Genomic DNA, 14,283 nt, shown 5'->3' with positions numbered 1-14,283 from the left:
TCCAGTTTAAATGTGCCTAGGGGGGGGGGGGAAGGTTTAATATAATGTTAACATCACTTTTTGCTTCTCTATTAATTTCAAAACAATGGTATTTAAATTGATCAATTACTTATAGAACTAATATGTTTACTCCTATTCCATAATCTTACATTCTCACTTCACTGATATTATTTTCATACAGTTTCCCTTTCAGTAGTCTTCATTTACGTTAATTTCAAACTGTTTTCAAAAATTCTTTCTTTTACCTCACTCAAGATAAAGTAAAGAGTAATCTCCTGAGTAATTATCAGGAGAAAAACTAAGCTAGTATGGCTATACCACTTGGAAAGAACATGTGGACAGGTAGCTGGGATAAGATGGAGTGAAGGAACGTTACCAAAGCACTTGGACCATCAGGAATCGAACGCTGACCTGGTACTGTCACTGTACCAATCAATCCAAGACTCCATCCACATTTACACTATGAATTCGCGTTCGTGCGCATGCAAAACTAATTATCTTTAAGTGTTCCAGCATCCTCCCATCACTTCATGGTATGCAAGAGACTTCCGTCTATTTGGTATCTCTCGCATTCTCGTCACAAGCTGAATTTCCTGCTCCATTTCAGTTCCCCTTCTCCAGTTTGATCAACTTCCCATCAGCTACATTTCTCCGGCATTAGTTCTCTCCGCTTTCACAAGGCAGATCTGCCGTGTTCACCTGTCACGTTGTCACCTGTCACGTTGTCACCTGTCACGTTGTCACCTCCGTCGCTCGAATGTCGCTTCACACAACATTCGTGTCACCAGCGTAGTACCTCATCATTAGCATAATCATTAACTACCAGTCCAACCCAATCCCTGTCGGCAACCTCAACACTGTCGCCAGCCCTATCCCAGTCGTCGACTCGCATTCCTATAGCAACCACCCCTCCCTATCCACCGTCGCCAATCCCCCCTTTCCCATTATCGTCCCTACCCCCCCTCTCTTTCCCAGCCTGCCACTCCACCACCCTCACCATCTGCAGACCTAATACAATCGACTTAATGAAATTTTCACCAACGTTTAATGTAATGTGATGAGTTTAATACGTTGTCCTTAATAACGTGGAAACTAATTAACAGGCAATTTGGGAATTTGCAAGGGTGATTAGCGGGACTCCGGTTTAACACTGAGAGTAATGCCTTGCCAGTGGTAACTCGCAAGATAAAATTATGTTCCCAACTGGGACTTGAAGGCGTGACAAGCCGGGATCTCAAGGAAGGAAGGTCGAGGAGGTAGTAGGGAGGGAGGGAGATAGAGAGGGAGGTGGGAGGGAATGGTTCAAAGAGAACGAGGAAGGGAGAGATGAAGGGTGAGAGAGAGAGGGAGGGAGAAATAGATGGAATAAAGAGACATAAATGGACAGGTTCCCTTGCCATCTCCAGGATGGTCCAGGACAGACCGAAACGCAGTCGTCCTTTCACCTTCTAGTGTGTGGTCTGGTGAACATACTTCAGCCACGTTTTGGTGACTCCTCGCATGTCTACAAGATAATTTTTGGTCAGAAAGCATTTGACAAATTCTCACATGAAAGTTTTGTGTTCATTGCAGGGTAAATATCAAGAGAAAACATTATAAACCATTACGACTATATAGCACTTGAAATGGATCTGAATCAGGATTTTGGATAGGACGAGGGGGGAAGGAATGGTGGCCGACCACTTGGAGGGTTGGGGATTGAACGCCGGCCTGCAAGAACATTGATCGTCGCGGTGCCTACCAGTACAAAAAATACACTAAATCATATTACGAGCATTGCTTTCATCTGGTAGCTAAATGTCAATGATAACTCGCACACACAAAATCACACACACACCACATACACACTACACACACACACACACACACACACACACACACACATCCTCTCAACAAACACCCTACATCACGCACATCCAATCTCCCAATCCCCATCTCCACACGCACTTAATACATCACACCCACAAAGGGGGCCTCTTAGCTGAGTGGACAACTTGCAGGACTCTTAATTCTGTGGCCCGAGTTCGATTCTCGGACCAGGCAGAAACAAATGGGCAGAGTTTCTTTTACCCTGAATGCCCCTGTTACCTAGCAGTAAATAGGGACCTGGGAGCTAGACAGCTGTTACGGAGCTGCTTCCTGGATGTGTGTGTGAAAAAAAAATAGTAACCGTTGATTGACAGCTGAGAGGCGGGCCGAAAGAGCAAAGCTCAACCCCGCAAGCACAAGTAGGTGAATACCACTAGGTGAATACACACACACACACACACACAAATGAGTTACAAAGATATCATAAAGAAACGTTCAGTGTAAGCACATCTACCCTGAGATTACCTTGAGGTGATTTCGGGGCTCAGCGACCCCGTGGCCCGGTCGTCGACCAGGCCTCGAATCTAGGCGAGTATTCACACACTGCTCACTTCAGTTGCATGTAAGGGCTTTTATCCAAGGCTCTTAAATCTTGGGATCAATCAAAATTCCTTTCCCAACTCCGGATGCTGTAATCTTGGGGTTCGTCAGATTTCCTTCCGCAAATCCGGATGCTCCAATTTGGGGATAGGTCAGAAGATCCTCCCTAATCTCGAGCACTCGAATCTTAAGATTCGTTAAAGAAAACCTCACCAATTTCGGCCCCTCGAAGCCAGCGTTAGGTCAGAATTCCCTCTTCAATTCATGGTACTCCAACCTTGGGATGAGGTTAAAGTTACTTCCTAATTCTAGGTATTCAAGGCCTGGGACTCCTCTTCTAATGTATTTGCTGTATTCCGTCGCTCTATCAGCTTAGTCAAATCATTGTACATTAGAAAAATAAATCCTCGGACGTTCTCTAAAACTACTTTTGACGGATGTTATAGTAGAGCGTGTCTTATATTTTCCATGGCCTTCAGAGTAACTATTATAAAATTCTAGTTCTCTGAGAGAATGGAGGGAGAGTGGAATCTCGTCCTCATGAGCCACTGGGCCTCGTGAATGAGGTAAGGCTCGGTGTCGGGATAGAGGGTGTCTCTATAGAGTACCTTGAGTGCCATCGACACTTACTCTACCTCTGCACTTAACCGATAAGTTTATTCAGAGTACTGTTGGGTGGTCTTCATTTCGGTGATATCTTCATTACAGCTTTCATGAATATCAATAATTTTCTATAGTATAGCCTATATTCCTGCCAAATGGGGCCATTCAAAGGCAAATTTCATCATATATCTTTTAAGATTCCTCGGCTCACTAAAAGTCATTTATTGGGATATTAATGCTCTATACTTTGACTATATATCATCAATGGAAAGTCTTTCTCCATACTACTATTCAAACCAAATATCGAAGTTTAACTTGGTATATTTCATGTAGAAGATTTTCGGCTTCTAATAAAATATATTGAAGTACAGGAGAACATCAGCAGCGCTGAAGGCAGTCACGTGACCCGACAATACTGATTAAAACATGACGTATGCTATCACTTCAGTGTCAGGGTCAGGCGGGTCCTCCAGCAGGCAGTACCGTAGGAGCATCAGCTCCTTCGCTGGGGCTTGTCGCATCATAAAATCTAACCGTCTCATATCCTTTGGAGGTCTGTAGTTTAGTGGTCTCTCCTGTTCCGGCAGCTAGAGCAGCTCGTGGATATATCCAAGCTGGAGCGGGAAAACACAATTGGCCAGAAATATGTTTATCCAGGAGGTTGATCCACCCTAAAAGTCTTCATTGTTCGGACAAACAACGAATAAATATATTATGAAATAGAAAATTAATATTATTATCCATATCACGACGAGTGGTACAGGCGAATCACCGTATAATAGCGGATAAATAAAATTTGTACGCATGAAGGTCACGTACTTGGGAATTAGTTTCTTAGTGGCGCATATTTGCACATATTTCTCGTAGAAAACAACAGATGGTTGACATTTCTCAATGCCTTGTCCCACACACGTTACCGTGCCGGCGAGAGAGGCAGCATAGGTGATGGGGTCAGGAACGGCTTTCATCTCAGCCACGGTGGCCTTATAAACCGCAAACGCCACTGGCGTCAAGTCAGCCAGACCCTCTAATTTTATCACACAGGTTAGCAAATCGTCGCTCGACAAATTACTTACTACCATTCTGGTGAACTTCCCTCTAACAGAGCTTTTGTCTTCTTAGAGTCGCTTACCCAAAATATTAATCCAAAATGTTTCATACCTGACATCTCTGACATAGACCGATGAGATCAGCTCATCGTACCAGCAGTCTGCATATTCTTCCTTGTCTGTGCCTATCGGCAGTGAGACGATTCGAGGAGTCCGTAGTGTTTTGCGATGTGTTGAACGATAAAGAAGGTAGTGATAATCGGGTTTCTTGATTCGGGTGTTCAAGAGAGGGGTCATGGCACTCACCATCACGTAAGTTTTCTAATTGATGATTAAGTTGTTAAGGCCTCCTCCAAAACTCTCGCTTCCATATTCCTCTCTTTTCTCAAACTGTCTTCGCCACCTTTCATCGACTCCACCAATGAAAAGTTTATCTTTACAAATGGGAATTTTGCCTTAGTAAGAAATAAGCTCTTGCTGTCCATAAAGTGTATCTAAATTGTACAAATTTACTACCCACTCCTCTTTCGTCCACTAGAAGGATACAAAATAACTTTAGTGTAGGTTAAACGAAATATGTTTGGTGTAATAGCATCCACTACGAAGGAGCCAGTCTTCACAAAAATAAAAATAGTAAAATTCTGTATCGGGTACAGGCACGATGTGTATCGCCCACCCAGAGATCGCAGTCGTTGGGGAGTATATCAATATGCGCGATATCAAACCCAATCTCTAAGTAAATAGATCGAACTCGATCTGATTAATTTATCTGATATTGAAGGGCTCCTTACACTAAACAACCTGATAGTCATTTTTCCCTTCGAAATATACGTTTTTCTTCAAGAACGCATCGTTTTCAAATTTAACCGAACCTTGGCTAGTCCCTACATTTAGTAAATCATCCGCCGAAAAATCGTGCAACTCTGAATTAACGTTTAGATTATATATTCTACCACTAAATGATTCATCACCGATGATAGAGGTCATGTAGAGGAAGGCAATTATTGGTTCTGCAGCCATTTTAATCGAACAGACCTCTTCTCCTTTCATAGGAGTCTCCATTCCCAATAGCACCAACTAACGCGAGACATAGAGTCTCACCCTATACCAGGTGTCAAATTAGACAGAGCTTTCTAAAGCACATTACACCTGCTTTCCTTTTAACACGCCTAGAACAGTTAGTTTGGCATCGTACACTGCTATCTCCAAAGTATTTAAATCTTCTACTACTGGTGAAGTTGCGGTGTACACAATCTAATCCCTAGGCTCTGTTGTGTCTCTGTCTTTCCAGAGTGTAAAAGTGAATTGAACGGAAAGTACGAAAACTGACTTTTACAAGCTGTCCTTCGAGTAGAACCGTTTATATATAAAGAATCCATCTGTTATATGAGCAACTGTTATATTTTATCTTATACCGCATCCCACTTGTTCCCAAACCTACTCCAACACATTGATTTTGTTCTCGAACTGTTCCGTCCTATTGTATATAATTTTCTCAAGGTAATGTCTTTCAAACCTGTAAGCGTGGTAGAGGTGATGTACATCGTGTTTCTTAAATTCCTCTGCTTCCTCCTCTTTTTTCTCAGAATCTTAGGCCAGTCCTCTCATAATCAGTAATGTGGTTATCACAAAGGTTACGTACTTTAACATGGCCTTGCAGACTTATTTATCGAAAGTTAATCAGTAATTATTATTCAACGTACTAATTTATCAGATACCAAAATTGTATAATACTGATTCCTAATTTAGCAATGTTGGAATTGGGGTATTTTGGAAGAGGTAAGTTAATTAACAGGACAGAGTGCTAATTAAGCCATTACGTCTGAAGAACGATTGAAAGAGACATAAGGATACAGATTTGGAACAGGATGGAGGAGAGAAATTGTGCCCAACCTATGGAACAACTCAGAAATAAAGCAAAATTGGCGGATGATCAATTTAAACGAACATTTTTGTAGTTTAATGACATTTTAGGCAAATTTATTCAGAAACATTCCTTGTGCTCGGTTATCTGTTAACAAAATTAAAACTTGAAAACGTTCTAGGGGCATTGGTGGGATTCTCACCTGATCAAATGACGTGAGAACGATCACCTGTTTTTCAACCAATCAGATGAGAATGATCACCTATTTTTCAACCAATCAAATGAAAATGATCACCTGTTTTTCAACCAATCAGATGAGAATGATCACCTGTTTTCCAACCAATCAGATGAGAACAGCCACCTGACCGAGTACTATTAGCTACTATATCAGAAAGATGAGAAATACATGAGCAGATATTTCTCTACGAGGTGTAGTTGAAAGTTATTGTAGTACTGTGCAGTAATGGTGTTCATTAATACTGTGCAGTTATGATCATCAGTATTGTGCAGTAGTGATATTCGTCAGTACTGTGCGGAAGTTATGATCATTAATACTGTGCAGTTTACGAGGACAAAGAGAATAGGAATAAACATGAATAGGAAATGAAAGAACGGTGTTCAATCACTAGGACCATCCGGAATCGAACTACGACCCTGCATGAAGGGCGGCTGTCGCTGTGTCGACGAGTAGTGAAGAGAGGAGGGAGTTATCATGGGAAAGCGCTAGGCCATTAAGACTATATAACACTTAGAAGGGATCAGGACAAGAATTTGGGATGGGACGGTGGGGAGGGGGGGGGGTGGAGGGGAAGAATGACTGGACACTTGGACGATCGGGGATTGAACGTCGACCTGCATGAAGCAAGACCGTCGCTTTACCGTCCAGCCCAAGTGGTTGGGCACTATTCCTTTCCCCACTCCCATCCCAAATCCTTATCCTGACCTCAAAGTTATTAGCAGAAAAACAAAGCCCTCACAATTATCAATTATGATTTGTTTCTAATTTTGGACAAGATGTTCTCGGTTCTACAACGACCTTGCAACATTTACTAACTGTAAATTAAATAATTTATACTGGTCTACATAGCCTTTCCTGACTCAAATTTCACACAAATTCCATTTATAAACTACAAGACAGTGTCTGGGGTGTTGTAGGTTGTAGTGTCTAACTCGAAAATATTTGTATAAACATCCTACTCTGATCTATAGTCACCCAAACAACCAATTTGATAATATAGAATTCGAGACGACGTTTCAGACCGTCACGGACCATTATCATGTCGTTGACTAGCAAGACTTGATAGTGGTCCCAAACCGAAACGTCGTCATTTGATAATGTCCAAGATAGACCGAAACGTCGTCACTTTCTATATATTCAGGTACGAGGGATAGGTGTCTAATTGCCAGCCTCATTATTGTGACTTACTGTCTGAATACACTCATCTAAATACACTTACTACACAAACTTTAGTTTAAAACTTTATATGTATATATATTCAGCGAAAATCATTTATATAAAATTGTGTGAATGGTACCTATACCACGTCCTATAACACCGTTAAGCAATCACTATCAATACATCATGCAAAGTCATTTTCGCTCTTGATTTTAAATCAATGGTAAACATCCGCTGTAAAATCAAGCGCAAGTCGCACATTCCAGATAAACAGGAATTTAATTATGTATTCAATTCAATTCGTCTGGGTAATTAAACAACGAAATGTGAAAATAAAACGTCACTGAGTTAGTTGACCAGACAACACACTAGTAAGTGAAGAGACGACGACGTTTCGGTCTGTCCTGGACCATTCTCAAGCCGATTCACCGAGTTAGATTTAGGAACTCTTGAATATATGTTAACTCTAGAGTGCTCCCAGAACAATAATAGAGTGCCACACCAGTTGCCAAAATCGGGGTCGTGATAGAATTATAGATCACCAATCGAGTTACATCTATTGAATTTCGTGAATCGCTTACAAGTGTCGCAGGATAATACATTTCCAAAAGTTCCCACGTGTTAAATATGTTAAAATAAGATAATGGCCCTGGGAGGTAAGACTAATACTTGAATATTAAGTAAAATGGGATTTGCTCAATCACGTCTCAAGTGTTATATCAAAACACTCATATCAAACACTTACACAAAACACTTGCATCAAAAGTAGTAGTAGTAGTAGGCATCCATCAGTCTCAGGAGACTATGGATGTCATTTTTGGATGTGATCCTGAATGTCATGGGTTCGAATCATGGTCGGGTCATTTAGATTTCTTACCGAACTATGGCTTGTGTGTTCCTGCAGCCTTCGTCACGGATATATATATATATATATATATATATATATATATATATATATATATATATATATATATATATAATAATGTATATACATAATTTATATATAATTTATATATATATAAAACCTTAAACTCCATAAAATTTATGCATCATTGTCATAATAAACGTGAAAGAATCTACATTTCCAAGGCCCTTGCCTGCCAGCAAAATGTTACTGAAAAATAATGACTGATACGGGCTCGCTGCACGCCGATTAAAAAGATGTGTTTTCAAACAATTAAACTGGAAGAATTGAAAGCCCTCGTATTTTCGCCAGAGATGCATGTTTTTTTTAGTTAGATCCAGAGCCACGTTTTCCTTGTTATATCACACAGAAAAATCAGAGAGACATGGCATTTTTCAACATCCTGGTTGGGGAAAATATTCCAACTAAAACACCCTGTCAATTCACGATGAAGTTATTGCAAAATTATTAGTGAACTGTGAAGTTATTTTACCGTAGACTTTCATTATGTCATTATAGACTTTCATTTTATAAAACAGCTGAAAATACGTAGTGAATGTTGTCAAAGGTTGCTTGTTGCAGCTCTGTGTCCTTGCGTATTTACGTCATGTCCAAATGGAAGAGAAGCTGTTTGTTCCAGTTATAAAAAGTCTGTTTCGTGCAAAACATTGTCCGAAATTAAAGACATGTCTCTGAATGTTTTTATTCACCGGACAATTACAATATGTCCAACGAGTTCTTTCGTCCCTGAACCGTCGGCATTGAAAATTATAATCTTACGTATTTAGAGTTATGATCTTGCGACAAGTGCTGGGAATTATTTAACCTATTGCTGTTTGTTAAGGAACGATAAGAATACCACTATTATCAGTTCAAGCTGTGTGTACGCGTATATATGGGTGAGGAAGAAGAAAGTGAATAAGAAGAGCAAGTAGAGAGTCATATTGTATAAAGAAGGGAGTTAAATAAAAGGTGGAGACTTTGAACACTGCCATTTTCTCTCTTTAGTCAAGTTCCCTTATTATCTTTGCTGCTTATGTCATATTCTTCTGTAATCTTCTTTCCTTGAACGTGGTGATTTTAAGCAAGATTAGCCTGTCGTTGTAGCTAAACGATTATCTCTGTATTTTATATTCATTCTACGATTCTCCTGCTTGCGGCTCGATGCCGTTGATATGTACTTAAGAATTCGTTGAATGTTTGATTTATATATGCTGATGGCCTTTGAGTCTAGAATGACCTTCAGAAACCTAATGTTTACCAGTTGTATGCTGTAAATGTTATTTTGTAAATGTGTTGTTACGAACCTTACGTCATGTGGAGAGGTATAAAGGGAGGCAGCTTTAATAATAAACTATCAGTTAATAAAGAGGAGCTGTGAGGGGGTATTGGAGAGTGTTTTCTTTCGTGTGTGTGTGTTTTATAAATAGATTTTTTTGTCATCTCTGTACTTAGCCATTTCTCCTACTCCTTGAATTTCCCTTTGGTACAACTGAAAGCCTCATTTTCCCCCTAGACAGTACAGTAAAAGAATATTCAGACCAGAGTTGTTTTCCTAAGAATATGGCCAACTTGAGATTACCTAATACAGGCCAGGTCGTGCCTTGATTAATATAAGTAGTTTATAAACGACTGTGGCAGTCGCAATCAGTTAGACGTGGAGAGCCGAGTAATGGAGAACGGCCTCGACAACAATAAGAGTCCTTTACATGTTGCTCAGATTCATTACCGTTTCAGGAAGCTATAGCTGCCTTTCAGTCCGTACTGTCTCTGGAATCTGTTCTAAACTCCTCACTTTGCATTTATCAAGCCCAAAGGAAAGCTAATCTCTGGCTGATCTCCCTGAAGAGCGCTATGATCAGCAGTCTTCTTCGGTTCTAACTCCTCTCACCAATTTTTGCACCATCCGTAAACACGGATATTGTTTAATTTCATCTAGCAGGTCTTGCGTTTTATGGACTGTAGCAATTAAAATTGCTTTGCTATTATTCGAATTTCAAGAGGTTTTCTACAACCTGCTATTTAAACTCAAGATAAAATAAGATTAAATAAGATACAATAAATTAAAACAGAAGAGATTGCTGTCTGTAGAACGTCATAGGAATAATGAACAGAACCCCCCCCTCTCCCCCCCCAACAATAATGAAAGTTATAATTCTTTTATTTTTATTTAATAAATTTAGGCGATGTCTTTTCCATGAAATACATAAAAAAAACTCAGAAAAGATAAAATCATAAAAATTGTGTTTTTATTTTCTCTACTAGAGACTGCTCACACTTAATATTTTCGCATTTAAGATTAGTTCATTTCAAGGTTCAATTTAATTTCAACCTAAATCATATTTACAGTCTCCGTGGTGTAGTGGTAAGACACTCGCCTGGCGTTCCGCGAGCGCTATGTCATGGGTTCGTATCCTGGCCGGGGAGGATTTACTGGGCGCAATTCCTTAACTGTAGCCTCTGTTTAACGCAACAGTAAAATGTGTACTTGGATGAAAAAACGATTCTTCACGGCGGGGATCGTATTCCAGGGACCTGCCCGAAACGCTACGCGTACTAGTGGCTGTACAAGAATGTAACAACTCTTGTATATATCTCAAAAAAAAAAAAAAAAAAAAAAAAAAATATATCAAATAAATTTTTATTGTTGAAAGTCTACGGTGTCCGTGTACCATATTTCACTTACTTTTTTTCTTCGACGGTAATTGACTTCCATACCATTTTGTTTGAATATTTGCTCGATGGGAACTATAAACTGCTGTTACTCTCTGATTTTGTTGTGTGAAATAACTTGAAAAATTGGTACTTGATCTGGCTGAAATAACATATATCCATTTTGAAAATACGAAGGATTTCAATACTTTATGCTTAATTGTTTGAAAAATACATTATTTTGCAGTGAACCTGCGTCAGTCATTTGCTAGGAATATTTTGTTGGAAGATAGGAGACTAGTAAATAAATGATTTATTGCCGAATATGAAAGAAACAATAGGCAATCATTTATATCCACACTTTCTGTAGTTTTTTTGCTAATATAAATGAATAATTATGTGATTTTTTTATGTTCGTAATAATTTCCAGGAACAGACAGTGTATAGGACACAACATTCGCCAGTACACGACAGTTGACAGGACACTTTTATTGGCTGAATATGACAATTGACAGGACACGCTATTTGGAAATACATCAGTTGTCAGGACAATAAATTAATATTTATTCATATGTGCGACGAGCTCTTTATTTACATATTGTATGGTACTACAGCTATCTAAATATTTAAATGAGCACTGGAGCTTACAATCTTAGCATGCAGGCGATGAGTCACAATAACGTGGCTAAATTATGTTGACCAGACCACACACTAGAAGGTGAAAGGCCGACAAAGTCCCATCATATTCTAGTGTGTGGTCTGGTCAACAATCTAAGCATATTAACACTGGAGATTTAATAAAGTCACCTCGAGAATTAGATACAAGTCTAAAGGACTTGAAGGAGATACCCGCTACTTTGGCGCTCTGTCACATGTTGTCGGCGATTCATTCAATCGACAAGCAAGAGTACAGGTGTTTTTAACATGCATGCTTCAAAAAATTAGTAGCAGGTGTTTTGTTGAGTATAGTGTTATGCTAACCCAGGAGGCTTGTATAAACGCTCTTCTCATAAACAGACCAAAGAAAATCTTCGACGTTGGGCGTTTTATTTCATAGTTGCATTAAACTTCTGAAAAACTGTATTCACAAACACATACAAACATATACACAGGCACAGACAAACACACTGAGATTATGAGAAGCATCTCTTCAAGCTCTGATGCACTACGGGCCCTCATCCTTCGTGTTTGCATGGTAATGAGCCCTGATTAACGGTGATCCAGTATGATTGGGAGTGATCGTGCACAATTAGGCATAATTTGTCGAGATTAGATGTGCCAGTAACCGAGAGGCTGTGAGGGAGCTGAGCAAACAGTTAGATCCGCTGAGGCTGCAGCGTTCCTTGGCTTTTGACGAGTTAAAGGAGCGTGTAGAAGAAGAAAATCCGGTAAAAGATTCTCTGTTTTAGGATATTAGTAAAGTATTAAGGTGAATATGTTCTGCGTATGTATGGAAAGATGTTTACATTAGCATGATAATGTTGAAGCGTACACTTCCAACCTCATTATTCATCCCCTAAAACTATCGATCTCACCAATAACATCACCTACACTATCGACCCCAAAAACTACACCCACCATTTTCCTAAAATTGGATTTCTGGAAAAAATAATGTGAATTTATATAGTTGAACAAACTCTTCGAATTACAGCTCAAATTTAGAATAAGCTAGAATTTTATTAAGTGCTAAATGTGGAAGGTAAGATAAACACGAGGAAAAAGCTCAAAGCCAGAATAACTACAGGCCACTTAAAAGGGATACGAGGACATGGAGCTGAGATATGAGGAGGGGATGAAAGAATGTTATCCAACCACTTGAAGACCATCGGGAATCGATCCCCTACCATGCAGGACAGCTGGGGAAGAAGTGAATACGCAGATACATTGTTCCATCAAATGGGACAATTAATAAGGAACGACCAGTTGCAGGTTAGGATTACCAGCTGTATTCAAGACTAAAAACCCATTGTCACGGCTGAAGATAAACAGCGGAGGTTCAAACCAATGCAGTGTTCAATAACATTCACATTGCATCTCAATTTAACTATTAACATTATTCACAGCACTTCTCAGCGCATACATTTACTTACCTAATTATATATATCGCTTCCCCTAAGTTCAGTTTAGAGCCAATGTACTTGAAAGCACTAAAATAAAGAACATTTAATAAAGCCATTTTTTGACTATCAGAAATTCTTCAAATTGATCCATAAATTCCCGCAATGTGAATAATAGTCGCAAACGAAATCCCACGAGTTGTGAAGGACTCGAGTAACAATACAACTTCTTAAAACACAACCTCAATTACTGGTAACAGAGGTTGAGGCGGCTTTCGGCCGAGCCCAGAACTAATGCAATCACAGTGAATCTGGAGGCGCAATCCCAGTTGCTTCCCCCCAACGCAAGATTGTCTCAGTCAAGCCGGAAATCGACCGTATTAATGGGAGAAGGGAGAACCCTTGTCCAGACAGCGCGGCTTCTCTTCCCCGGGATTTTCAGGGAGCAGGAAAATGACAATGCTGGATAATTCTGATCGCATTTAGCCGTCCCTAGAGGGAGTGTAAATATTGGGCAATGTGGCCTTTAGAATGTAAATGTTACATTGGGGGGTTAGGCGGAAACAACATGGGATGTTGCAGGGGCTCAACCATGGGTTTAGGACGTCTTCCTCGTGTGGTTCAGCCTACCCTCTCACGCGTATATGCAACATATTTCTTTTAGTAGCTATTTTTCCTTTGAGAGTTGGAGGAGAGAGGGAGAGGGGGGGCTTGTGGAGAGGGGGGCTCGTTCCAGTATATATATTTTTTTGCTCGTGTTATGTATAGTCATTGCGTACACTAGTTTATTCGCTCTATCAATTGTCAGGAACAACATATTTCGCGTTAGTGTAGATACGCTGGATGTTGCGTTTGGTTAACATTCATTGGTATTCCTGTTGCAATCACACTATATCTTGGTCTATGGTGGTAACCTTCACTTTGTCTATACGCGATGAGGGGAGGACTTTGCTATTATTCTGCTGTACTGTTTATGCTCGTAACCTCAACATTGAGTAGTTTGTTTCCTTAAATATACAGAGTTTTGTTGCGTGATGATTTAGTGGTAGACGAGTACGTTTGGCGAGTGCAATGCACCCACACACACACACTCACAGACACACACACACACACACACACTCACACTCATATTAGGGGCATGAACTATGAGGAGAGACTACGGGAATTAATTGTCGTTGGAAGACAGGAGAGTTAGGGGGAACATAATCACCATATACAAGATTCTCAAAGGAATTGATAGGGTAGACAAACACAGTTTATTTAACACAAGGAGGAACACGCACTAGGGGGGGGGGACGCACAGGTGGAAACCGAGTTCCCAAATGAGTCATTAAGACATTAGAAAGAAT

The 14,283-nt window shown here is 39.9% G+C and overlaps 1 protein-coding gene across 1 annotated transcript in view; it reads right to left on the bottom strand.

The window, feature by feature from the left end:
• The window catches only part of LOC138366823 (uncharacterized), a 155,745-nt gene extending 150,140 nt beyond the window's left edge, over positions 1-5,605 (bottom strand). Inside the window, exons 1-2 of the mRNA XM_069328109.1 lie at positions 5,578-5,605; positions 3,496-3,626 (exon numbers count right to left, since the gene is read on the bottom strand). Of these exons, the coding sequence (XP_069184210.1) occupies positions 3,496-3,626; positions 5,578-5,605 (159 nt within the window). The remainder of the gene's footprint in view (positions 1-3,495; positions 3,627-5,577) is intronic.
• Positions 5,606-14,283: the final 8,678 nt, after the last annotated feature.

The sequence above is a fragment of the Procambarus clarkii genome, chromosome 20 (genome assembly GCF_040958095.1).
Source record: "Procambarus clarkii isolate CNS0578487 chromosome 20, FALCON_Pclarkii_2.0, whole genome shotgun sequence".
Taxonomy (NCBI): Eukaryota; Metazoa; Arthropoda; class Malacostraca; order Decapoda; family Cambaridae; genus Procambarus; species Procambarus clarkii.
This window is presented reverse-complemented; position numbering and strand designations above follow the sequence as displayed.